This window comes from Dermacentor silvarum, chromosome 9, assembly GCF_013339745.2.
Source record: "Dermacentor silvarum isolate Dsil-2018 chromosome 9, BIME_Dsil_1.4, whole genome shotgun sequence".
In the NCBI taxonomy this organism is placed as follows: domain Eukaryota; kingdom Metazoa; phylum Arthropoda; class Arachnida; order Ixodida; family Ixodidae; genus Dermacentor; species Dermacentor silvarum.
This window is the reverse complement of record NC_051162.1, coordinates 149,162,909-149,189,940: the sequence shown is the minus strand read 5'-3', so window position 1 is coordinate 149,189,940 and position 27,032 is coordinate 149,162,909. Positions and strand designations below refer to the sequence as shown.

The window sequence follows — 27,032 nt, the reverse complement described above, 5'->3', positions numbered from 1 at the left end:
AGATTTGCTGGTACCGGAATAAGAAACCGAGTGCCGGCGGTTTTACGCGAGATGGGCGGGCGACTATACTGTTTTCGATCGCGCGTGCCTCACGCATTTTCTTGTTTACATGGCATCTAGTGGTCAGAAAAAACATCGTACGATCACAGTTTGAGAATGTATTGAACATTGGTACCGAAATATTGTGTTTCCGGGAACGTATGAACCGGCAAAAAATAAGCTTAACTAAATTGGGTCACTGTGTTCTCAATCGCGAACGCCTTGTAATCGTGCGTAATGAGAGCGTATCAATGAGGCTCTACTGTACATAGCAGTAAAAAATTTTTTAATGAAATGCATGTGCATACATTGCCAAGTATGCATCTCAGTTAAAAAAAAAAAACAATTGACTCCAATTGGCTTTTCCAATAGGAATCAACTGGAACCACTAGGAACCAATTGAAAAATCTTTCCTTCCAACTGGTTACAGTTGGGTCAGAGGAGAAACCAATTGGAGTTGCCATTCGGAACGAACTGGACCCAATTGAAACCAATTGGAAAATCCTTAGTCCCAACTGCTTACGACTGAGTCAAAGTGAAACCAACCGAGTCAATTGGACTTGCCAATTAGAATCAACTAGGCCCATTTGGGACCAATTGAGAAAACATTACCTCCAATTGGTTACGATTGAGTAAGGGATGCAGCCAATTGAGTCCAATTGGACTTGCCAGTTTGAATGAGCTAGGCCCACCTTACATTCCCAACCGAGTCTAACTGAACTACCAATAGGAATAAACTAGAACGTAACCAACTGGGAAATCAGACTTCCAGTTTATGAACCCATTCAAAGAAACTGGAATGAGTTATAACTATATATATGCATGCAGTACTAAGGCCATAGCAAACCTGTTTCTGACAGCTGGAAGCCTATTCAGGTTTGCCTTGTGAGGTATATATATGTATATTGGTATTGCCCATTGGTGCCGGGACAGTGCAAACAATAGTGAACTCTACCGAGCCTAGGTAGGGTTATAACAAAGGGGGACTTGGTACAGAAAGGAAACAACTATCAAGCCGACACAGTTATTTCAGTGCCTCTTCAATTTTAATGAGATTAGTATTCTCTGGGAGCTTCAACCAGTCTGCAATATGTCTGTACGTCTGTCCTCGGCTAACCTCTTTCACACCAACTTGAAGCAGTCTGAGGTCTAATGGGTAGACCACCAGCTCTGACACCGCCAAAGGCGGCTGCCCTCGGGCTTCTTTCAGCGTGGCTTGGCTATTATCAAAGGAACATTACGCTCCTGAACCGACGCTCCCGATGCGGCCAGCGGGTCCGGCAGAGAAACCCAGTCACAGGTGCATTCCAGACAACACGGCGCACGCCCAGCGAAAGTTGACACGACAGTGACGCCTTCCCGACCGCTACCAAGTGCAAAACTAAGGGGGTGGAATTGCTATGTCTATGAGATCCCCTTCTTTCCGCTCGCACCAGCTGCCAACAACGCACTCTCGCCCCATCTCCCGACTCTCTCCCTGTCATCGGTCCCCGAGAGACTCGGAGAGCAGGCGCCAGACAGAGAGCAACTGTAGACGACTTCGGACCACGCTGCGCACAAGTCCCTCTGAAATAAAGTCCGTTCCATGTTCCAAACGCCTTTTATTACGGCTACCGCAGACCTAACAGTTGGCAAGAAAGCCAGCTAAACTGTGATTGTAACAACTTGTAGGCCATGCCGGCATAGTGTAGCAGCTTGATATATCCACGGCATTGTCACCAACAGTTAAGCCAATTGCTGGCGTTCGCCTCACGCTCGCCTAGAATGACTGTGATCACACAAGTTGGGTGCAGTCACACTTGGCAGCAGCTGAAAAGGCCTGGCAACAATACTGAAGTGTCATAAATGCTTACATGCCAGGTCAGCAGCTGTATAGCCAAATGATTCATGCATTGCAGATGATGCGGCACTGTGCTGCAAGTCGTTCATTCACACACTGTTATACCAACGTGGCCTTGCTGATGCTGGGAGGAGCCTTGCTCATAACTTGAGTTGCCAATTTTAAATTAATTAGGGACTGCAGAGCTCTGAAACTTCTTGATTAGGCCAGCAGGCTCCTGCACTTTTCATTGTAATGTAAAAATTCAATCTGATTGTTGACTATGTCATGGTCCCTTTATGTGAAGAAATATTGCAGCAATCATCAAGATCTTAAGATAGCACTCCTATGGAGAAGCCCTTCGGAGTGTATAACAATGCCTCTGTCACTTTGGAGATGCCCCTTGCACGACATGGAATAAATATTAACGTCTGCTCTCCGGTCGAACTGCGTAGCAGCGTCCCCTTGCACAACCGTAGTGGGTCCAGCAGGCAATGACCTGTGCCCATTGTAATCACCAGGACACTCCTTTACAACCTAGAAGGAGAGATAAGAAGCAATAAAGCGTGTGGAAATGTACTAAGTTTTAAAGGCAAGTTCCACTGGTTGGCTCCCTTCATCTCTTTTTTTTTCTCTACTATTAAGAAATTGCTTTCCACAGAAGCAATCCAGTGAAGCCATTGGCTGGATTGCAACCACTTCAATGGACATGAGTACACATGCACCAACAAATCATGCTTCTCTAGGCAGGATAAGGTAAGCTTCCCGTACGTTGCAAAAATCAAACGAAAAAAAAAAAATTCTGCTTACTACAGAATATTTTCATCACCATACTGTCGATCACATTATTGAGCCATATGTCAATACTGCAGTAGATAAACACAAATGGTACTGAACACCTACTTCGAGCACACAACAAGTAAAGAAATAAACTATGTTGTGAGTGATGAATACAAAAAAAAAAAAAAAAAAATCAGGCAACAGTCATTATGACAAAAGTGGAAAGAGAGGTAGAGTTCTAACCAAAATAGCTGTAAGTCCTTCTGCCCTCTCAAAAAATCCCACAAAATCTGAGGAGTCATTTGAATATCCTTGAACTGAGCTTCCATGCCAAATAAATACAGTGCAGCTACTCTCGAACAACTCAACACCACTGCCTGGAGAAATTGAATACAGTGCAATGTCCTGGACAGTAGCTGGTGGACAGCACTGCTATAACCGTGCACACACCTCCTATGCCCAATACAACCTGCCCCTTTTCCACTTCTTGAAGTTTGAAGTTTATTGTGATAAAATACATGTACAGAAATGGGTATGATATCGTGCCAAAACCATATATATCCTCTCAGTCTCAACATCTTCTTCTTTCAGGGGTTTTACGCGCCAAAACCAGTTATGATTATGAGGCACACCGTAGTGGAGAGCTCCAGATTAATTTCGACCACCTGGGGTTCTTTAATGTACTACAATGCAAGCACACGGGCAACCTGAATATGATCTTTGCCCATTTGCTAATTCATACTGCCCTGTACCTGAACACCTACCAAATTTCACTCCATCACTCGATGCACAGCCCTTTGTTTCTTCTCAGATGGACATAAGATAACCATTTTTCCCATTTTGCACAGGCCTAGGCTTACTTTCAAAATACCTACCAAATTTTCTGTACACTGAGGTATCAGCCTGAATGCCTGTCTGACACGTGCTTCAACAACAATTCAGAATCATAAATTTAAATGTAAAAAGAACCCAGTGCATAGCTGCCAATACCAAAAGAGACAAGCATGGCACACATGCTGATACTGTGGGCCTTGGGAGAATAGTCAACGGTGGCCAGAAAAACCTCTTAAAAAAGGTATGGAGAGCCTAATATTCAAGGGTATAACTCATCTTTTGCAACAAAACGTGTTTCACTAAACCCTGTAAAAGGGAGGTATCAGGGTATTTATTGGGGCCATGCCATATTCCGGTAACTTCTGGCATACTTTGCAGGGGCGGGTCTAAAAAGCGGGAAAGGGGGGGAGGAGGCGACTGAAACCCCGAAAGTTTCCTCCTGTTCCCTTCCCCCCCCCACTTCATCACATATCCCTCCTACCACCATGGAGTTACCATTAATTAAGTGCCTTCTTGTGCTCCCGCTGAAAGTAGAGAATCATGCTCTGCCCCCTTCCTCAGATAGAAAATCCTAGCCCCACTCTTGTGCCAAAACGCTGGCATGAATACCCACAATGCATTGGCCATCATCACGATCAGGAGCTTTGGTAATGCTAAATGCTAACATATGGCAATGTTGGCATCTCGGTACTATTAGTACCTTACGATTAGACAGATTAAGCACCCAGAAAAAAAAATGTTACATTCACCTGAAATCTCTCGGACACGAGGGTCACTGTCGCAGACATCGAGGTCTATGGTATCTGCCCATCTGTTCACTTTCTCGGCTTCAGGCAATGTCTGCGTTGACTGGCACACACCCCAGTCAACGAGCGTTGTCCCAACTGCAACATCCACCCTGCCACTGAGGCACCCTGTGGCCTCTGTCTGCACAGCTTTCGCAGATTCAACAGGCAGAGTTCCATGTGTGCTGCAGTACACCGATAGCTGGGCAGACGAGAGAAAAATGCATGTGGACAATGAGAGACTGGCAGACTCGAATTGCGACATCCGGCAAATAAGTAGAAGTGCTGCTTGCTGGGCCAGTTGGTTCATACTGTAAATTGAGACACAAACACGAAGGAAAGAAAAGATTACTAGCAACTGACATATATTTGCAAAAAACGGATCAACCCTCGAACATCAAACCACCAATGCATGCGCAATGCAAGGTACAAAAATCTTTAAAATGATGAACACATCATTTTTGCCCTTCCTATTTCTACTTCCTAATGTTAAAAGCTCAGCCTTTTAGAAACGCAATCCCTTTATCGATCAGAGAGATAGAAGGGACACTGATGCATTTTCCTTCATCTTGTACACTGATATGAAACGCCTCTTTCGGTTTTTGTCCTGCGTCTGCCAAGAATGGTTATATTTTCAAAAAGTGGTGCACAGTCACGCTGACGACAGTGAAAAGCCAAATGACCCGCTCCTTGAGAGTTGGTCAATGCACAATGCTTGCGCGTCCGGTCATTGATGCATCGGCCTGTTTGGCCAATATAGACCTTACCGCATTTCAGCGGGATTTTGTAAATAACATGCGTCAAGCACTTAACATACTTGTCCACATGCTTGGTTTTGCAGGCCTCTCTCTTTTTTCCAGCCTTTTCCATGCACGTGCACAGTCCTGACAGCTTAAACGGAGCGGAAAACACTAATTGTACACCATGTCGCCCAGCAACTTTCTAGATATTGTGCGACACTTTATGAATATAAGGCATCACATGAACTTTTTTTTTCTTTGTTTTTGTCCGATTTTCGGTCACCTCTGTTTTGTCTTTTAAGCTTTACACGTAGGCTCTCAGCCGCCGCCTTAAGCACTTGTGCAGGAAAGCCCACTGCAGTTAGCCTCTGAACTGGACAGTCAAGGCTTTCATGGATGTCGTGACAGCTTTTCTATAGCGTACTCTGGAAACATAAGGTGGCTATACTTCATTTTATCAACTTAGAATGGTTTTATTCAAACGGTAGCAAAGCCTTCTTTGTTCTAGGTGAGTAAATCCAGCAAACAAGGCTGTCGTCTTCAAAAGTTAGCGTTATATCTCTAAAAACATAATGCTTTTTTCTTTAGGAAGCTCACAGCTAAAATTCAGTGTCAGAACACCCTTTGAAATACATTAAAATGTCTTCCGTCACAGCTTCCAAACAGTCAGGGGGCACCAACCTTAAGATGATCAAAAAATTGTCTACGTATCTGAACGTGCGAAGAACTCTATCGTTGTTAGCTGTGACCTGTACTAGCCTGGGCAGAAATATCTTGCATAACAAAGGGGCCACAGAGGAATCAATGCAGATGCCTTGTTTCTGGATAAAGTGGCGGTCTCGAAATTGAACTATGACCATCAGTGTTGTGGTGTCTCTTCTTTCCTTCGTGTTTGCGTCTCAATTTTTTTCACTGGTTCGCTCAAGTTGCAAATAGAGTAACACAGGGCATGAAAGGTTTGCAACAACTTATGTAAACAAAAATGACTGTTTACAAATGCTAGTCACCTGGCGTATGAATGTGGTTAGCCATGTGTTGCACTTTAGAGACATGATGATGCTGGCCACAGTACAGGGGGAACGGCCAAGAATCAGGTAGTGTTGGCAAAATTATTGGAATAGACACTGAAGGCTTATTACATGAAACCAAGAAGGGTAGAAAATAAATGGCGTTATTGAGCACGTATAGATGCGGATCAAGAATCGGCGGATTCCACACACTGTAGGAATTGGTTAAATCGGAACATTTAGGAGGAACACACTCCAGCGTTCCGGAGTAAAACAGCGGTGTTGGCGCTCAGCTCCAGCCTGGGACCGTATTCTGAAACGGTCCACTTCGGCGATAGTGTCACAGAACACCTAACAGTATCGCCTCGGCGACAATAGCGCCGCCAGGCGCGCGCTTATTGGCTGGTTGAGCAAAATTGGATGACGTCGTGCTCAACCAGCCAATCAGCGTTGGCCAAGGCTAAAGTACCTAGATATTTTTTTTTTTTTGCTTTCTTTAAAAGAGACAGAAAATCTAGGGACTTTAGCCAAGGCGATAGTCGCCGACGTGGATCGTTTCAGAATATATGGCCCCGGATATGTCCAACCAAAATCACACAACTAACCGAGGCGAATACGGCCCATATCCGCTGCTGCCTCACTGCATCGGATCTACGTATCTGCACTTCGCGTTTCTGCGCTAAATGTTCATTACGTTCCTCGGGGCTCATCGCCGCCACTCGACGCCGCTCCGCTTCGCGTTTTCGAGCCAACAAACACTCGCGTTCTGAGCCGCACTTCGCTGCATATCGAAGACGTTCCTGCTCCGCTCGACGTTTCTTCCGAGCTTCTATCTCCTCCGCACTGAGTACACGCTTCGGCCCCATTTTCTTTCTGTTGGTGTTGGCGCCTGCGCTCGGGTATTTTTTAACACCTTGTTGTACGACGTTACGTCCTTTGAACACAGCTATTGGCAAAGTCGGCACTCATTCCGATCACACCACACTGCACCAGACGGGACGCGCGCCACCGATCGCACTCCACTCGGCAAGACAGCACATGGCCTCAGAGATCGGGCGCAACTCACTTTCTGATCTCGGAACTTATGGACAGCTGGGCAGGCAGTACCCGCGAAGTGTGAGGGAAAAGCCAAGAAAGCTTCTGTTCATGTGATTTGCATGTTTAAATTACTAAAAAAAAAAAAAAAAGCTACGGCCAGTTCCACTCTGTGAAAACTGTTAGAACAGCGGAGCTGCTGTTAGCGTTTTTGCGGAGTGGAAACGGTACTGTCGAACCAAATTCTATCACACACATTGCAGCTGTGGCCAAAATCCCGACCCAAGATTTCCCTGTTGAACCGCCCGTCGGCGCCGCCGGTAAATAATCTGCCTCCGGTGGCGCCTTTGAACGGCCTCTCTCTCGCGAAGCCCAGGAACTTGGTTCCGGCGCTGCCGATGTCTTTCCGCGTCCTGGGCGCGACTTTCGAGGTCGGCCTTTCGGCGATGCTGAGCCGTGCTCCCTAATGGCTGCAGAAATATGCATCTTTCCTACCCTCAACCTCTACTACTACTACTTTCGGCGCTGCCGTTGAGCTTCCGCCTTTCTCCGGGTCGGCCTGCATGCGTTGTCGCCGAGCTGCCAGTTGTCTTGCATACGCTTCAGGGTTTGCCTCTCGACGAAGACGTTTAGTTTCGGCTTCTCTTGTGCGGACTTCGGAGTCGGCTCTGCGACGGCGAGCCCGTTCCCGCGCAAACGCTCATTGGCTACCCGACTTTACTCGCCCCTTTCTCGGCGCGGCGCAGCTCACTCTCACCCATCTCACTCCCAGGTCACGTGACCAGCGTGACGCCAAGCAGCACGACAGCACAGAGTCGACCAAGAACAGCTCCGCTGTTAAAAAAAAAAAAAAAAAAGAACTCTAGGAGTACAACTAATAATTACTCGTGTGTTCCTTTTTCTGCCTGGAATCTTGCAGTCGAGCAGCCACTTCTGCTTTGTTCACACCACTGTGGTTCAAACTGCCAGGAATGAGAGGCCTCATATGATGCCATGCCTTTGTTACCTGCTCCGAGGAGACAGTTGAAAATATTATCCATGAAGTTTGCGGTGAAGAGCATGACTCTAGTGACACGAAGATATAGATAATTGCTCTTGGAGTGTGCATTACTTTTTTGGGACCAGACTGCAAGAGATGCAGCTGAGAAAGAAGCTACAATGTTAGAAGCAGAACACAGTAGAGTCTCCCCTTTTCGCAATAAAATATCAAAACACTCGGCTGCTCTCCGAATAAAGAGATTGTTGGCGATTTGTATCACATATGCCATTTCAAATTTACGATTTCGATTATAAGAATATTCTGTATTGCAGTTAAATGGGTTAGTTGGTTGGGCGATGCTTCATTCGATGTTACCAGCATGTAGAGAAGGACACAACGAGGAAACGCAGACGCCACAAATGCTGGACAAAACCAGCGTCTGCAGTGTCCACGTCCTGTCTCTTCGCTTTAGTGCACTTTACAAACTCCCCTCGTAAATTGAAGAGCATTGCTTAGGTGCACTGTTAACCAATGCACCATGTCATCGGCAGAACATGTAGCAACTGCTGCAGGTGTATCTGGATTTGTGAAATACGAGCGCTCCCTCTCAAATTCGGACAACCATTTGAAATTTGACTAGGATTTCACCACAACAGTCTTTAGTGTACCACCTTGCCTTGATACCTCTAACTGCACATTTTCTCGCGCAATATGCCATTGTTACAAGCACCCGTTGATAATTGAGAGCAACTTCACCGCATAGCCCACTAAGTCTTTGTCGTCCTTCTACAATCTCTCTAGCACCGAGCAATTCAAAGAGAGCAAGCAGTAGAGTGCAGGAAGATGCAGAAGGTCACCGAATGAACGACTCAGGGTGGCAACCAATGCAGCTTGCAGTAAAGAGGCTCCCCCATAGTCAATGCAGGGTCAGAAGTCATCGCGTATTGCTCATTGACACTGCTCTCTCAAGTGCCAAGAGACGGATGCCCTGTCCACACATGATGATATGTCCGTGGCCGGAGCCTTTCCCATGCGGCTTGTGTTCACAGACTATGTGCTGACTGAAGTGCAAGATCATCTGCTCACTCTTTCCTGTTTGATTGTTTCATGTTTCTTCTACCATAATACGAGGTCTGTTAGAAAAGTATCCGACCTTATTTTTTTTTTGCGAACACCTGATGGATATGAAACAAGCATGCTTGCATCAGCTGACCTTGAACCTTCGTGCGCATGCACAAATTTTTTCCCGCCTGCCGATAGCGTCAGTCACTGGGACACAGCGTTTGAGTGAGGCAGTGCGCAGTGCTCTCGTCGGTTTTTTTATTGCAAGGAAAATGATGGAGCGACTGGAGCAGTGCTACGGCATCAAATTTTGCAAGAAACTGGGCGACAGCCAAGTGGAAATCATTCGGAAGATTCAGACAGCTTTCGGTGACGATTCTATGAGCAGCACACAGATTAAGAAGTGGTACAACCGGTTTAAAGACAGCCGCACATTGGTGGAGAGCGAGCCACGCTCCGGTCGGCCATCAACATGCCGAAATGACCAGGTCATTGCCGAAGTGAATGCTGTGGTGATGCGGGATCGTCGTGCGACTATCCGAGAAATTGCGGAAGAGGAAACCAAATCAAAGTTGTCAAAGTGGAAGCATTCCACGTCACCAAGACCAAAGAAGGCCCGCCAAGTGCGCAGCAACGTCAAAGTGATGCTGACTGCTTTCTTTGACTCCCGCGGAGTGGTACACCACGAGTACCCACCACAGGGTCAAGCGATCACCAAAGAGTACTACAGGGATGTCCTCCATTCGCCTACGTGATGCTGTGCGGCGCAAGAGACCGGAGTTGTGGTCAAGAGGAAATTGGCAGCATACATCTCTACAGTGCTCATGCACATTCCTCGCACTTGCTTCAGACTTTTTTGGAGAAAAACCAGACTCCTGTAGTTCAACAGGCTCCTTACTCTCCTGATAGGCCCCCTGCGACTTCTGGCTGTTTCCTAAAATCAAGAGGCCATTGAAAGGAGCACAATTTCAGACAAGAGAGGATATTATGGCTGCAATGACAGCTGAGCTAAACTCCATTCCGAAAGAGGCCTTCTCGGAATGCTTCCAACAATGGCAGCACCACTGGGAGAAGTGTGTGGAGTCCCAAGGAGACTACTTTGAGGGCGATTAGGTTTCCAACGCTCCAGTTATGCCAGTTTTTTTTTTTCTTTAGCCAAAGGTTGGATACTTTTCTAACAGACCTCGTATGTATAGCCTATGCCATGTTCAAGAACTGGACTATGACAGGTGCGGGCTAATTCAACCGGAACAGACCTAAGGGAAGTATGCCAGACTTTGCTTGTCATAGCCACATTATGAATATCAGGTGGCACCGCTGAAAAAGTGTACACTAATGCAATAAACAAAAGAACCCTTTCACCCAAAGCAGACAGCTGCCTTTTCATGTACCCACAATGTTCTTGATGACTGTCGTCTGATTTCGAGTTGCGACGGCGGGTAAGCACATCCTGGTTGGTCGCTGTCTGATTAACCTACACTCCCACCATATGGCGATCATAGTAAAAAAAAAATCACATCTGTGCTCCTATTCACTGCTGCCTCACCTGCTCTCAAAGACCATCAGATAGCGTCAGCAGCAGCAAGACTGCCATACAATCTGCGGCAGTTGTTGGAAAAGGTCGATTATTCAGGCTCATCGAGGAACCTATATGTTATATTAAACCATTACTTGGCAACTTGCCCAGCGAGTGTTCACACGTAATTATATATATACATAGCAGTAAAAATAACAATAAAAGAAATGAAATGCATGTGCATACATGACAAACATTCCTTGCACTTGATTCAGACTTTTCGGGAGAAAAACCAGACTCCTGTAGACTCCAGACTCCTGTAAAACATGTTGTGGGGCTAGTTTTTTTAAAGTCATGTATGCATGTACATTCAGCTGACTCCTTCAGCAGACAGCTGATGCATGAACTTATGTACACAAAATGTGCTTAGTGTGATCAGCCATTCTCACCTCCAGGGCTGGGATAGTGCAGACTATGAACTCTACCTAGCCTAGTTAGGGTTATAATAAATTGGGACTTTGTACAGAAAGGAAACAACTATCAAACTGACAGACTTATTTCAGTGCACCTTCCCTTTTAATAAGATTCATATTCTCTGAGAGGTTCACCCAGTCTGCAATAAGTCTGTCTGTACTGTACGGATTTTCTGGACTGCGAAAATTCAGACTTGATGAATATTTCATACTTCACAAATACACCTTCAGGGTTCCCATGGAGATAATGCATTTTTGCGACCGATTTTTCGCATGCACGTAGGCCCCAAAGTTTGGTTTTCTGGACTAAATGACTCGTTCAGAGCCACGCCACGCTACCCGACCTTGGAGGCCGCTGGAGATCGCCAACGCGGTGACGCTCTTGCCGACAATGTCACTCTTGTGCAAATCCAAGCAAATGTGATTGCCTCCAACTGCAGTGTGAGGCACTGGCATTATTAGAGATTTTTCTAATCCACACTAAGCTTACAAGCTTTTTCTTGGGGGAAAGGGGGGGGGGGTGAACAAGTTTTTCAGACTTCAATTTTTCTGACTATTTTTCAGTCCCAGTGAGGTCCGGAAAATTGGTCGGCCACTGTATATGGAAGGGGTGCAACGTGCCACACAAAGGAACATGCTACTCTGTGAAAGTAGGCCTCGAGGGATACGACATGTACAGTTTTGGACGAGGCTGTCGATGCATAGGCACGGCACTGTCCAAAAGAACCTCGCACACGTCACTGACACATCTTACGAGTTTATAACGCCTGAAATGGTGACTTGACAGCTTCATGGACAGGCATAAAGGGATTGGAGTTCCCTTTCAGGCCTCTCCCACAGGGTGGGGCTCACATCAAGGCTCATTCGCCAGGTTGATAGGTCATGGCTCGGTGGTTGAAGTGACAAGCATCTGAATCAGTGTTGCTGGCTGACATGCGCTCCCGGGTCAATTGACGGGCTTGTGCATGCGGAGCAAATCGCTCGGCATCCTGGGCAAGTTCATCATCCTTGTCACGTGGAAGGATAGAGTTGAGCACACTTATTTATACAGCCAGCGTAAACAAGGCAGAATGACTTGGAGTGGGCTGTTTCTTGCATTGTGGTATCGTATGCAAATGCGACATACAGAAGGATTGTGACACATACTGTGCTGGACACTGACATACTCTGAAAGCCCACATCCACTAATGCACAAACCTATCTAAAGCTATCTCGTCATCTTTGATACCTTGCACAGTTACTGCAATATACAAGACTGTGCATAAACTAAAACAGAGCTGTCATAGCTCGGAAAGAGGTTGTTTTTATTTAAGATTCAACTAAAGCACCAGATAGAAAATACAAGCTTCGTTTAGTTTGCTTCACGGCTGCAACATCTCCAAAAGACTGTTTAACCTTCAATCTAACCGCCAGGCAGCAATGAGCTTCACTTAGCGTGTTTTCAATAGTTTATAAAACTTCAAATAAGGCCCTGTGTGAGAGTAACCTTTTGTCTCATCAGTAGTGCTACTACCACAAGCACTATAGGATGTTACATTTTTCCCAGATAACAAGTTTTTATGGTGTGGTCACGTAGAAAAGTATAAGCGGGGTTCTACTGTACACACCCAGAGGCAACAGCTGCACATATGCAAACACAGTGGTCGCAGTAGGCTGCTTTTCACGCAATGGCACAGCGCGGCAGAGACAACACTGGCGGAAATGTGCATGTATGCAACTGAAAAGCACAGAAGTTTGTACATTCGAGTTTCGGATGCTTGTTCTCACTTATTTTGTGCACAAGTAAAACAGATAAAGTACTGGCCTTCATACAAACTTTTTGTTGATCGCAAGGTTTCCACGCACCGGCCGATCTGTCTGGGCACCGATCACTGGATGATGGTATACCAGCCTGACGATTTTAGGAAGTCTTTATTGGCATTGTTGGCAAGAAAGCCAGCTAAACTGTGATTGCAACAACTTGTAGGCCATGCCGGCATAGTGTAGCAGCTTGATATATCCACGGCATTGTCACCAACAGTTAAGCCAATTGCTGGCGTTCGCCTCACGCTCACCTAGAATGACTGTGATCACACAAGTTGGGTGCAGTCACACTTGGCAGCAGCTGAAAAGGCCTGGCAACAATACTGAAGTGTCATAAATGCTTACATGCCACGTCAGCAGCTGTATAGCCAAATGATTCATGCATTGCAGATGATGCTCCACTGTGCTGCAAGTCGTTCATTCACACACTGTATACCAACGTGGCCTTGCTGATGCTGGGAGGAGCCTTGCTCATTATTTGAGTTGCCAATTTTAAATTAATTAGGGACTGCAGAGCTCTGAAACTTCTTGATTAGACCAACAGGCTCTTGCACTTTAGATTGTAATGTAAAGTTAAATCTGATTGCTGACCATGTTGTGATCCCTTTATGTTCATGATAATAAAAACAGTTTATTGGACATGGGCCGTGAATCAAGAAAAGTCCGCAGCGAAGAGCACTGGATCAGGTCGAACACTGTCTTCGTGCACTGCGCTGGCGAACCTGCTTGCCCTTCAGCTGTCCTCCTCTTCTTTATTACAACTGCCCCCACGGAATAAGCATGAGCCATCCTGGCAATCTAAGAGGTGGGGACAGGAGGGTCGAAGTAGAACGTGAGGCGGTCTACGTGAATGGTATCACGTCCACGGCAGCGGAGATCGACAGGCGGCTAAAAGGCTTGATGACATAGTTGACAGATGTCGCGGTAGGGCCCGCCATACTTAGGGAGCAGTTTGGAAGACAGACCAGGGGCGTGGGGTGATACGTACAACCAGACGAGTGTTCCGGGAAGGGAAGTAGCAAGGGGGGGTGGGGGGGGGGGGGGCGGTAGTCCCAGATCTGTTCCTGGCGCTGCTGGTCGTTCATAGTGAAACGCCTCGCCATTTGACGACATTCTCCAGCATATCGGGCAGCTTCAGAAATGGGCACATACTCGGAGGCATCTGGGTTGTAGGGCAGTAAGGTGTCTATGGTATGACACGGTTGGCGACCGTACAATAGGAAGAATGGAGAAAAACTGGTTAGCAGTGTTCTAGGCATATATAGCGTTTCAACCACGTCGGAGAGAAAGACGTGACCGTGGTCACTCAGGAGTTTGCGCGGAGCGCCATGTTAGAAAATAAGAGCGGCTAAATAAAAGGAATGCAATATGAAAGTAGAAGAAGAAGCGCAAAAGTGCACGCGCAGCTACGTGGCCAATGGGAGAAGATACACGTAGCCGAAGAGAGCGGCCCAGCTACGCTCTGGGACGAAGGCAGGCAGAAGGAGCTGGAGGCCGAACAGGACGGGTGGATCGCGGAGACGGCGGCAACCCAGTGGAAGCTGTTCTTCGGCTGCCGCGGCCACGACCCGCGAGCTGAGTGGACGTTCCACCGGAAGCCGCAGCTACAGGCTGACGGCACCGCTTCCCGGATTCCCTGCGGCTACGATCCGCAGGCTAGCGGAGTCGATCGGGCGATCCAGGCGCCTCGGTCACCCCACCGTCCTGACCCCCTAACCAGGCCAACCGTGGACCGAACGTCGGACACAGCGACTTCGAGTCTACGACGCATCGGCGGGCCCAACGACGTGTCGCCGGAAGCCGCGACGACGAGGTGACGTGGCCTCTTCGATGGACTTAATGTAAATATTTGGACTTATGAATTTTGATATCTGAGGACTCTGGGGAATTTCTATAATTAACTCGTGCTGTAAATTGTTTGTTTTGTGCTGTTTTCTTTGTCGCTTATTTTTTCAATTATAAATGTTTGTCTTGAACGAGCAACTTGTCCCTGTCTGTCTTTAGTCCACCGAAATCCGTGACAATTATCCCCGTGAGCACTAGCTTGTGCTCACGGGGATTTCTGCGGCGGAAAGTCATCATCTCTTGAAAAGCTTTGCCGCGGTCAAGCACTCTCCCTTCCTGCGCGACATCTTCAATTGCTCTGCTCTCAACAGTGCCATGCCGGAGAATAAACCGGTTAAGAAGGAAGGAAGCGATGTCTTGTGCTCTGGCGGTGAATAGAGAGGCGGTTTTGGCGTACCGTGTCGGGTGGTCAACGGCGATGATAACTCCCTGGTTGCCTGCAGTAGTGATTGGCAGGGGTCCATACAGGTCAATGTCGACACGGTTGAATGGACATGCAGAGCACGGAAGCGGCTGTAAAGAACCAGTCGTAGCATTAGGTTTTCTTTTTCATCGCTGACACTCAGGGCAAGCACGAATAAAGTGGCGAATGAAGGTGTACATTCCTTGCCGGTAATATCGATGCCAAGGATGTTCGTAAGTCTTGAAGACACCGACGTGAGCACATTGCGGGTCTAAGTGAAAAGCTGCACAAATGTCAGAGCGCAACGTTTGTACTATGACTAGAAGCCACCTCAACCATCTGGCGAATAGCTGCGCCGGTACAGGAGGGCGTCACGAATAACGAAATGCGAAGCTTGACGACACAAAGACCGATATATCGGAAGTGTGGGCGCTTCAGAGATAATGTCAAGGAGTGAAGCGATCCATGGAACCTTTGCGCTGCGCTGAGGAGACGGTGTCAATGCCCTAAGAGAACAGCGTGTTTTCAAGGGTTGAGAGGGATGCAGCCTCTGCAGGGAGAGGTGTACGGGAGAGTGTGTCAGCATCTGCATGCTTGCGGCCGGAACGGTATACAACATGGATGTCATAATCTTGAATCCGAAGATCCCAACATGCAAGGTGGCCTGATGGGTCCTTCAATGAAGATAACCAACACAGCGCATGGTGGTCTGTGACAACGTCGAAGGCACGGCCATGTAAATACAGACGAAACTTGCGGAGCGCCCAAACTATCGCCAAGCTTTCTTTCTTGGTAACACTGTAGTTTGACTCAACTTTTGTGAGAGTTTAACTGGCATATGCGACAACATATTCGGTGAAGCCAGGTTTCCGTTGTGCACGAACTGCACTGAGACCGACACCGCTTGCATCCGTGTGCACTTCAGTTGCAGCTGCACGGTCGTAATGGTGCAATAAACGGGAGAAGTTAGATGGAGGAGAGTGGAGAGCACATAGTTGCACTCAGGAAGACCGTGACGATATATCGCTGGCGCTACTAAGGAGCTGTGTCAGAGGTGACATGATAGCGCGAAGTTACGAACAAACCGGCAAAAGTAGGAGCAGAGCCCTACGAAGCTCCTTAAGTCTTTGATTGTCGTCGGTTTTGGGAAAGTCGGTGACAGCACGAAGTTTAGCTGGGTCGGGCAGTATACTGTCCTTGGACACAACGTGGGCGAGAATCGTCAGCTGCCGCGTAGCTAACTGGCACTTCTTGAGATTGAGTTGGAGACCAGCATCCTTGAGGCATATCAGGATGTGTCCGAGGTGCTCAAAGTGTGTTGCAAAATCTGGAGCAAAGACGACAATGTCGTCCAAGTGGCCACTTAACCCACGCACGTGCCACTTTAATGTGCCACTTTAACCCACGCAGCACAGAGTCCATCATGCGCTCAAAGGTGGTGGGCGCACTGCAAAGGCCTAAAGGCATGACACTGAATTCATATAACCCATCAGGTGTAACGATGGCAGTCCTGGGGCGATCGACGTCTGCCACGGGTACCTGCCAATACCCCGAGCACAGATCTAAAGCTGAAAAGTACTCGGCGCCTTGTAAGCAATCAAGGGCATTGCCGATCTGCGGCAAGGGATATATGTCTTTTCGGGTGATCTTATTAGGGCACCAGTAATCCACACAGAAGCAAATGGAACCATCCTTTTTCTTTACAAGAACCACTGGAGAGGTCCATGGACTATGTTCGGATGACGTTGCATCATAGCATGTCATTGACCTGCTCTGTAACAATGTGTCGTTCTTTGGTGGAAACACGATATGGTCATTGACACAGAGGTGAATTAGAGCCAGTGTCGATGTGGTGATGAACAGTTGAGGTACGGCCAATGGCAGGCTGGGCAACGTCTGGCACAGCAGATGGAGAAGCTCAGAGCGTTGAAGAGGAGAGAGTCCGTCAGCGATAGATGACCAGATCGTTAGCTGAGGAGTCAAATAAGTTGGGGGCACTCATCGCATCGAAGTCGGCTGTAGAAGACTCATTTCTCACGTTGATAATCTCCCAGGAATCAATGGGTTGCACGCATCCAAGACATTCACCTCGAAGCAGCTTGAAGGGAAAAGGAAAGGGTTTGGTGATAAAGAGGGTGCTGGAGCCAGTCGAAACGGCGAGGGTTGCATAAGGCAGAAGAAGAGCTGTCCGAGTCAGAAAAAGATTCGACAGCGCAGAGATTACAACTTCGTCGGAAAGGTCGCTGCAGAGTATGGGTAGAAGAACCAACATGGTCGGAGGAATATCCATGTCTTCTTTGACGACGAGTTTGCTTCGAGACTGATGGGTGTTGTTGATGGGCTCGTCATACAGCGAGAAGAGTTGTAGTTCAGCGTGGGCGCAGTTGCTTATGGCGTTGCTACGTGAGAGAAAGTCCCAGCCAAGTATGATATCACGAGAGCAAGATGCAAGGACGATGAATTCAACGATGCAGAAGGGACTGTTGTAGGCGATGCTGGATGAAATGGCAAGTAAGTTTGTGGCCAGGGCCATTTCAGCGTAACTCAGGGGTGCGGCGACAGGCTGCTGCTAGATGGGCACGGGTAGGGCGTCAGCGATCTGCTCCTGAATCGCATGACGGAGCATTGGAGCCAACGAAGTGGGCTGCTGCTGCGGCAGCTATGGTGGGGGGTCCGGATGTTGAGTGACAGTGGACACTAGAGAAAGTTGACGAGTGACCTCTTCACACACAAACGTTTTGATTTGTGTGACGAGGGACGAGTGGTCAGAGATGAATGACAAGCCCGCGAGTGGCTCGTTGTGTTGGTAAGGACGCCGGGTCAAAGCTCGTTGCTTCCGCAATTTATCATAACTCTGACACAGTGTGACAACATCGGTGACAGTGACAGAGGACTTTGCGAGAAGCATCTGAAAGACGTCATCGTCGATACCCTTTGTTGCGTGCTGAATTTTAGCAGCCGCTGTCATCGAAGCGTCAACACGCTTGCACTGGTTGACGACGTCCTCAATATAACTGGTAAATGTCTCACTAGGGTGTTGCGCCCGAGCGTGCAAACGTCATTCGGCGCACAGCTTCCTGGCTGCAGGGCGGTTGAAAACGTCCAAGAACGGCGCTTTGAAAGTGGGCCAGGTCTGAAAGACCGTTTCGTGGTTCTAATACCACAAGCTTGCCACGTCAGAGAAGTAAAATATGATGTTGTTTAACTTCGTGGTGTCATCTCATTGACTGCATGCTCACCCTCTCGTACCATGTGAGGCAATCCTTGACATCGTGGTTGTCTTTGCTACTGCACACAGCGGGGTCTCTTTGGCGAAGCGCGCCGGAGCAAAGGACGGCCGGAGATGGTGACATTTGCGGGGCCGCATCGGCTGGCATGGTCTACTAAAGCGTGCGGGATCGGAGTCCCAGGGCGCAGGCTTTGTGGAGACTCCAGCACCTCCACCACTTGAAAAGAGGTGCACTGGACGTGGGCTGTGAATGAAGAAAGGTCCGCAGCAAAGAGCACTGGATCAGGTTGAGCACTGTCTCGTGCACTGCGTTGGCGATCCTGCTTGCACTTCGGCTGTCTTTCTCTTCATTACAATAATATCAATATGTGTAAGGGGGTACCTTCGATTGGCACCGTCGACCTACAGAAGCAAAGGGACATTGCAACAATCATCGAGATCTTAAGATTGCACTCCTACGGAGAAGCCCTTCGGAGTGTATAACAATGCCTCTGTCACTTTGGAGATGCCCCTTGCACCACGTGGAATAAATATTAACGTCTGCTCTCCGGTCGCACCGCGTAGCAGCGTCCCCTTGCACGACCGTGGTGGGTCCAGCAGGCAATGACCTGTGCCCATTGTAATCACCAGGACACTCCTTTACAACCTAGAAAGAGAGATAAGAAGCAATAAAGCGTGCGGAAATGTACTAAGTTCTAAAGGCAAGTTCCACTGGTTGGCTCCCTTCATATTTTTCTTTTCTCTACTATGAAGAAATTGCTTTCCACAGAAGCAGTCCAATAAAGACGGCTGGATTGCAACCAATCTAATGCACATGAGCAGACATGCACCAACAAATTGTGCAAACTAGGTAGGATAAGGTAACTTTGCCATACATTGTAAAAATCAAAGCAATACATTTCTACTGACTACAGAATGTTTTCATCACAATACTGTCGACCACATTAATGAGCCATGTCAATACTGCAGTAGATAAACACAAATGGTACTGGAGGCCTACTTTGAGCATACAACAGGTAAAGAAATAAACCATGTTGCGAGTGATGAATACAAAGAAAAGAACTTTTAAGCAACAGTTGTTACGACAGGAGTGCAACGAGAGGTAGAGTTCTAAAGAAGATACCTGTAAGTCTTCTGCCCTCTCAAAAATCCCATAAAACCTGAGGCGGCATTCGAATATTCTTAACTTAGGTTTCATGTTGAAGAAATACAGTGCAACTACTCAACATTGCTGCCTGGAGAAACTAAATATAGTGCAATGTCCTGGACAGTAGCTGGTGGACAGTGCTGCAATAACCGTGCACACATCTCCTGTGCCCAACACAACCTGCCCTTTTTCCACTTGTTCCTCTCAGCCTCAACTTGAATATCTGCTAGGACCCGTTCGCTAATTCATACTGCCCTGTACCTTCTTCGTCATCATCAGCCTGTATTTATGTCCACTGCAGGACGAAGGCCTCTCCCAGTGATCTCCAATTACCCCTGTCTAGCACTAGCTGATTCCAACTTGTGCCTGCAAATTTCTCCTAACTTCATCACCCCTGCTTGTTTTCTGCCATCCTCGACTGCGCTTCCCTTCTCTTGGCACCCATTCTGTTAACTCTAGTGGCCCACCGGTTATCTATCCAATGCATTACATGGCCGGCCCAGCTCCATTTTTTTCCTCTTAATGTAAACTAGAATATCGGCTATCCCCATTTGCTCTCTGATCCACACCGCTCTCTTCCTGTCTCTGAACGTTAGGCCTAACATTTTTCATTCCATCACTCTTTGTGCGGTCCTTAACTTGTTCTCGAGCTTCTTTGTTAACCTCCAAGTTTCTGCCCCACATGTTAGCAACGGTATAATGCAATGATTGTACACTTTTCTTTTCAACAACAGTGGTAAGCTCCCAGTCAGGATTTGGTAATGCCTACTGTATGCACTCCAACCCAGTTTTATTCTTCTGTAAATTTCCTTATGATCAGGGCCCCCGTGAGTAATCAACCTAGATAAACGTACTCCTTTACAAACTCTAGAGGCTGACTGGCAATCCTGAATTCTTGTTCCCTTGTCAGGCCATTGAACATTATCTTTGTCTTCTACATATTAACCTTCAACCCCACTCTTACACTTTCTCGGTTAAGGTTTTCAATCATTTGTTGTAATTCGTCTCCACTGTTGCTGAATAGGACAATGTAATCTGCAAACCGAAGTTTGCTGAGATATTCGCCGTTAATCCTCACTCGTAAGCCTTCCCAGTCTAAGAGCTCGAATACTTTTTCTAAGCATGCAGTGAATAGCATTGGAGAGATTGCGTCTCCTTGCCTGATCCCTTTCTTGATAAGTAACTTTCTACTTTTCTACTTAGCCCTGTACCTTAACACCTACCAATTTTAATTCCATCACTCAATGCACAGCCCTTAATTTCTTCTCAGATTGACATAACATAACCATTTATCCAGTGTTGCACAGGCCTTACTTTCAAAAATAGCTACCAACTTTTCTGTACACTGAGGTATCAGCCCGCATGCCTGTCAGACATGTACTTCACAAACATTTCAGAATCATAAATTTAAAAGTAAAAACAACCCAGTGCATAGCTGCCAAAACCAAAAGAGACAAACATAACACACATGGTGGTAGTGTGGGCCTTGGGAGAACAAAGGTGGCCAAAAAAACCTCCTAAGAAAGGTGTGGAGAGCCTCATATTCAAGCGTATCACTCATATATCTTTTGCACCAAAACATGTTTTACTATACCTTGCAAAAGAGAGGCAGTAGGCAATTTATAGGGGCCATGCCATATTCTGGTAACTTCTGGCGTTCCTATTTTGCAGGGGCGGCTCTAAAGCGGGCAAGGGGAGGGAGGAGGTGACCGAGTTCCCAAAATTTCCTCCTGTCCCACCCCCTCCTCGTCACATCCCTCCTACCACCATAGTGTGACCATTAATTGCCTTCCTGTGCTCCCACTGAAAATATAGAATGATGCTGTGCCCCCTTCCACACATAGAAAATCCTAGCCCCACTCTTGGAATTGCGCCGAAACACTGGCATGAATACCCACAATGCATTGGCTATCATCACGATTAGGAGCTTTAGTAACGCTAAATGCTAACATATGGCAATGTTGGCATCCCGGTACTATTAGTAGCTTACGATTAGACAGATGAGGCGCTCAGAAAAAAAAAAAAATGTTACATTCACCTGAAATCTTTCGCACACGAGGGCCACTGTCGTGGACATCAAGGTCTGTGGTATCTGCCCATCTGTGCACCTTCTCGGCAGCAGGCAATGTCTGCGTTGACTGGCACACACCCCAGTCAACAATCGTTGTCCCAACTGCAACATCCACTTTGCCACTGAAACACCCTGTGGTCTCTGTCTGCACAGCTTTCGCAGATTCAACAGGCAGAGTTCCATGTGTGCTGCAGTACATCGATGGCTGGACAGACGAGAGAAAAATGCATGTGGACAATAAGAGACTGGCAGACTCGGGTTGCACCATCTTGCAAATAGAGTAACACAGGGCATGAAATGTCGGTAATGACTTACGTAAGCATAAATGATTATTTACAAATGCTAGGCACCGCCTGGCATATGAATGTGGGTTAGCCATGTGTTTCAATTTACAGACTGATGATGCTGACCTCAAGTATTGTAGTAAAGGTGAAATGGCCAAGGTTCAGGTCACGTAGGCAAAATTATAGGAATAGATTCTCAAAGCTTATTGCATAAAACCAGAAGGAAATAAAATAAATGGCCTAATTGGGCACTTATAGATGCGGATAAAAAAATTTATGTGGATTCCACGCACTGTAGGAATGGGTTAAATCGAAGCTTTTAGGAGGAACACATTCCAGCATCCCAGTCAAAGAAAATTGCTCAAACCAGTTGGAACTTTTCAATTGGAACCAATTGCACATTTTGAATTTTGTTATGGTACACCCATTGGAAAGATCCAACAAGTCCAATTGGGCAAATCGTTTTTTTTGAACATAATCTGGACCTGGTTGGTGTCTGAATGGAGACTAGTTGGGACCAACATGAAAAACAAAGGAAAGGAAAAAAATATAAAAAGCCTAGATGGGCCCTAACCTTGATATAACATGGATATACTTGAAACTCCTTTCGAGAAACATATATACTCATGCATGAACACACTACTGGCAATTCTCTTCATTGACTTACCCCACACTAACCACTTCACTATGAGAGATGGATGTCAGGTGCTATATATGTGAGCAAAATTTGGTTGACCAAGTGGTGCCAGTGGTTCATGAGAAGTTGGTAAAATCTGAAGATTGATTTTTAACTTGACAGAAAGCAAAATGCTTCTCTCCATTGATCACACCAAAATACAAAGATATTTACTTTAAAACTAACAGTTATAATTGTGCTATTATTATTAACTATTCTGCTGTTTCGAGAGATTACTCATTGCCTTCCAGTTGGGTCCAGTTGGGACCAATTGGCATATCAAGCTCTAGTGATTTGCAACTGGACTTCTCATGATGCCCAATTGGAATCAACTGCACTTCTCATGAAGCCTAATTGGAACCTGCGCCTCTGATGATGTCCAGTTGGAACCAGTTGGGTCCCATTGAAAAATCCAACTGAATGTTTTTTTTTTCTTTTTTTTTTTCAAAGAAGTTTCAAAGTTTCAAAGAAAAATAGCAGTGTTGGCAATCTACCACTGCATGTATGCCCCGCCAAAACGACATTACACATCGAAGTGAATATGGTCCAGAAACGCTACCGTATCTGCATCGGATCTACACATCTGCACTTCGCGTTTCTGCGCTAAATGTTCATTACGTTCCTTGGGGCTCATCGCCGCCACTCGACGCCGCTCCACTTTGCGTTTTCAAGCCAACAGATGCTCGCGTTCCGAGGCACACTTCGCTGCATATCGAAGACGTTCCTGCTCTGCTTCTTCCGAGCTTCTATCTCCTCCGCACCAAGTACACGCTTCGGCCCCATTTTCTTTCTGTTGGTGTTGCATCTGCACTCGGGTATTTTTTAACAGCTTTGTTGTACAACGTTACGTCCTTTGAATGCCAGCTTTGGGCAAAGTTGGCACTCATTCCTTGCACACCACACTGCACCAGACGGGACGCGCGCCACTGATCGTACTCGACTCAGCAAGACAGCACATGGCCTCAGAGAGCTGGCGGAACCTTCCTGATCTTGGAACCTATGGACAGCAGGTAGTCAGGCAGGATGTACCCGCAATGTGAGAGGAAAAAGCAATGAAAACCTCTGTTCATGTAATTTGTACGCTTAAGTTACTAAAGAATTAACTCTAGGAGTACAAGTAATAATTACTAGTGCATTCCTTTCTCTGCCTGGCCAGTACATAAAGTGTAAACCCAGCCAAACTATGGAGGTTAAAGAAAGAAATTAGGCGTGGCATTACTATCCACAAACACCAATGACCAGCGGAGCTGCGGGGAAGCCTCAGCAACGTTGTGCAAAGCTAGACGAAGAAGAGCGTAGTTTAGCAAGCTGGATCAAAGCTAAGCAAGGTTTAATGAAGTTAAGCATTGCTTGGCTATCGTTTTGCTTGGCTATCACTACTGCTAGGGTATCTCTTAGCCATTGCTTGGCTCCTCCACATTGTTGAGCTTCGGCAGGTCTTTGGGCATCGGTATCCATTTATCACACTCATGATCGAAATCGCTGCCTTCTAGCAGAGAAGTCTTGCAAGTTCCACACACCTTCAGATCGGCGACGTCCTCCTCATCGGGGAAGATCTTCTGAAGCGCCTTGATTGCTTTGGCACGGCCTTCATCAGTCTGCACGCCGTTAATCTTGTACAACTTGTTGCTAAAGCACAGTCTATTGCAGACTTTGCAGCTATGGCCAAACTCAACGTTGAGAAACTCACGTTGAAACCTTCCGTTGGTACCTTCCATCCCATTTCGATGACGTCGCTGGAAGTTTTCCATCATGCGCAGTTCGGGATCGTTCAGTCTTCGCTGTCGCTGAGAATTTCTAATTTCCTCTCGATGAGCTTCGCGATACCTCGATGCCGATGCTCGTTCATTGGCGAGAAACTCAGGATCTTCATTTCTTCGCCGTCGCTTGGTCTCCGCTTCTCTTGCTCGAACACCTGCATCTTCTCTTCGGCGACGATTGGCTTCAACTTCCCTTGCCCGTTGCTCGGGATCGGCTCTCCGTTTCCTAGCACGCTCACGAGCCGCTTCTCTACGGTGTTCCAATCGAGCGGCTTCTTCTTCGGGAGTTCTAGCGGTCGGCTTCGCCATTGCGCTAAGTTGAGAAAGAGGCCCGCCGATGTGAGAGCGCGCCTGCTACTAGGGAGCGCTGACGTTATTACTAACGGCATACCACGTGCGCTCGGCGCGGCTGTGCATTGGCTATGCTCCCGCTCAACTCCGCCCTGCCACCAGTGCCACCAGTCCTCCTCTCTACTCACCTCCCTCCTCGCCACACTCTCTTCCCTCTCGAGAGCGTTCCCTCTCGCTTTGGCTATGCTGCGAACATCGCCGCGCACGGACCAAGCTAGACTCCAGCTCCGCTGAAAATGAACTCCAGGATTACAACTAATGATTACTAGTGCGTTCTTTTTTCTGCCTGGCCAGTGCATAAAGTGTAAGCCCAGCCAAACCAAGGAGGTTAAAGAAAAAAACCTAACCCAGTTCCACGAAGTGAAATCTGCTGAAACAGCGGAGCTGTGGTCATCCTGTTTGCAGCTGTGGCCGAACTCACGGTCGAGGAATTCTCTCTCAAACCGTCCATCGGCACCGTCGGTTGTAGGAATCTCTCTGCGTCGGCGTCTCTGCTCGGCCTCCTGTTGTCGAAGTTCGGGGTTAGCTTGCCGCCACCGGCGCTTGGCTTTGGTTTCCTTCTCTCGAAACTCGGGGTTGGCTTGCCTATGGGCTTGCCTCCACCGGCGCTTGGCTTGGGTTGCCTTCTCCCGAAACTCGGGGTTGGCTTGCCTCCACTGGCGCTTGGCTTGCGCTTCCCTCTCTCGATCCTCGGGGTTAGCGGCTTCCCTCCGCCGACGCCTGGCTTGGGCTTCCCACTCTCGAAACTCGGGGTTAGCTAACCTTCGCTGGCGCTTGGCTTGGGCTTCTCGCTCTCGAAACTCGGGATTTGCGCGACGTCGGCGCTGCCGCTCTCTGGCGAGCTCCCGCTGCCGCTCGCGCTTCACGGAGTCCATCGTGCGAAAGTGCAACAAAATAAGAGTAGCGGTGGCATGGTGAACTAAACTATGCGACTGAAAGATGGCGCTGGCAAAATCAAAACTACTTTTCAAAGCATTGGGGACAGTGGAGGCAAAATAGACTTTAAGCGGGTAAAAATAACCAAACGGAGGTTATCTGATTGGTGGCTAAAATTAAGACAGGGGTGAAATTTTACCCACCACAAAGTACAAAATATGTTATAGTCACGGCTAGGTGACGTACGCCACCGCCCGATTTAAAGGGTTTAGCCTCATCTATCCATCCATCCTACAAAGAACGCTGGCATACAAAAATGGAGTTCTCAGTTAATGGGTACTAGCCACTGGGCCTCTTCGATTTTCGTTGTTCAGGCAGCCAGACGGCAGCTCTCTGACAGAAAATGACGTCATGCTGGCATTGTGGTCACATGGGCCAAAAGTTACCGGCAAGTCTCGGGCAGCCCGAGGCGGCCGCGAGCCTCGCGAAATCGAATAGCCGGCAGCTGGCGTTACCGTGCCGACGCTGCTAGACGCTGCCGTTCGCTCAGTGTCGTCTGCTCCGTCATCTGCTTGTAGAATATGGCGGCTGCGGCGGACGAGATTGCAGTGAACCAGAAACGTTCACCACCCGGCGCGAAAACTGCCAGCCGATGGAGACCACGAAAGCTAGCGCGGAACTTCTGCTCCAACTGACGAGCAGACGACGCGAAAGAAGGAGAAAAAAAAAAAAAAAAAAGCGCGTCGTCTGCTCGCTTGCCGGAGCAAAATCGTTCCGGCAGCTGGGCGAGCCCGCGGGCAGCCCGCGAGCAGCCGGAGGAGGGAAAACGAACACGATTCCGGCAGCACTCGGACTGGTGGGCGGAGCTTCGGGTGCTGCCCGAGCAAAACGAACGTCCGGCAGGCAATCGGGCTGTCCGCTGGCTGGCTGCCCGAGCGGATAATCGAAGAGGCCCACTGTATAATGGGTTAGGTTAGGCCATGGAGGAAGGTTTTGTTTTCTTTCTCCATGGGTTAGGTTCTAAACATGGAGGAAGGAAAAAAACTTTTTTACCTCCATGGTTCTAAATGAGGGCAGCTGGTAGCGCCATTAAGGCGCCTTTAGACACCGTACATTTTACATCAATATATTCTAAATAGCCATCCGATCTCTCTGAATTAACTTCAAACGTTGTCTGTGCCGACTTGCTACGTGTAATTACTTGCTTTTGCATAATATTTTGAAGATTTTTAGTCTTACAAAGGAGACACTCATAGCACGTTCGATTCGCCTGAACCAGTTCACGAGGTGTTGCACCTTGCTATTCGTTTCAGCGGGGCAGCAGTGGCGCCCGCTGAACCACGCCGTTCGTTTCAAAAGGTGCAGGGCTGGTTCATGATTTTGCTGCACCCACTACACTGTCGGTGCCGCCTTGGTGCAGGCGTACAGGTGCGCGGCAGCAGCGCAGCAGACGACACAGCACATGGGCGCGAGCGCCGTTAAAACCCCGCTTATGCACGTCTGATGTGTCTACGCAAG

At 47.6% G+C, this 27,032-nt stretch overlaps 1 protein-coding gene across 4 annotated transcripts; it reads right to left on the bottom strand.

The window, feature by feature from the left end:
- Positions 1-1,620: 1,620 nt before the first annotated feature.
- Positions 1,621-25,515, bottom strand: LOC119464531 (zinc finger CCCH domain-containing protein 13-like). Of its 4 annotated transcripts, none has more exons than XR_007463463.1 (3): positions 7,071-7,593; positions 4,222-4,459; positions 1,621-2,395 (listed from the first exon to the last, which is right to left on the bottom strand). XR_007463463.1 is itself a non-coding variant. In XM_049656096.1 (3 exons), exons 1-3 carry the CDS (start codon positions 24,594-24,596, stop codon positions 2,373-2,375), a joined length of 810 nt encoding a protein of 269 aa, XP_049512053.1. In that variant the 5' UTR covers positions 24,597-25,515; the 3' UTR covers positions 1,621-2,372. The 4 variants fall into 4 exon arrangements, 3 of the variants coding, with proteins under 3 accessions (XP_049512053.1, XP_037581478.1, XP_037581479.1); XM_049656096.1 differs by lacking the exons at positions 4,222-4,459; positions 7,071-7,593 and adding exons at positions 21,535-21,772; positions 24,048-25,515; XM_037725550.2 differs by lacking the exons at positions 1,621-2,395; positions 4,222-4,459; positions 7,071-7,593 and adding exons at positions 15,033-18,995; positions 21,535-21,772; positions 24,048-25,515.
- Positions 25,516-27,032: the final 1,517 nt, after the last annotated feature.

Coding starts and splice junctions, on each gene's coding strand:
- LOC119464531 (XM_049656096.1), bottom strand. CDS start 24,596: ATGGCGAAGCCGACCGCTAGAACTCCCGAAGAAGAAGCCGCTCGATTG. Junction 21,773..24,047: donor AGGACGTCGCCGATCTGAAG/GTGTGTGGAACT, acceptor TCGTCTGTCCAG/CCATCGATGTACTGCAGCAC. Junction 2,396..21,534: donor TCGTGTGCGAAAGATTTCAG/GTGAATGTAACA, acceptor CTCTCCTTCTAG/GTTGTAAAGGAGTGTCCTGG.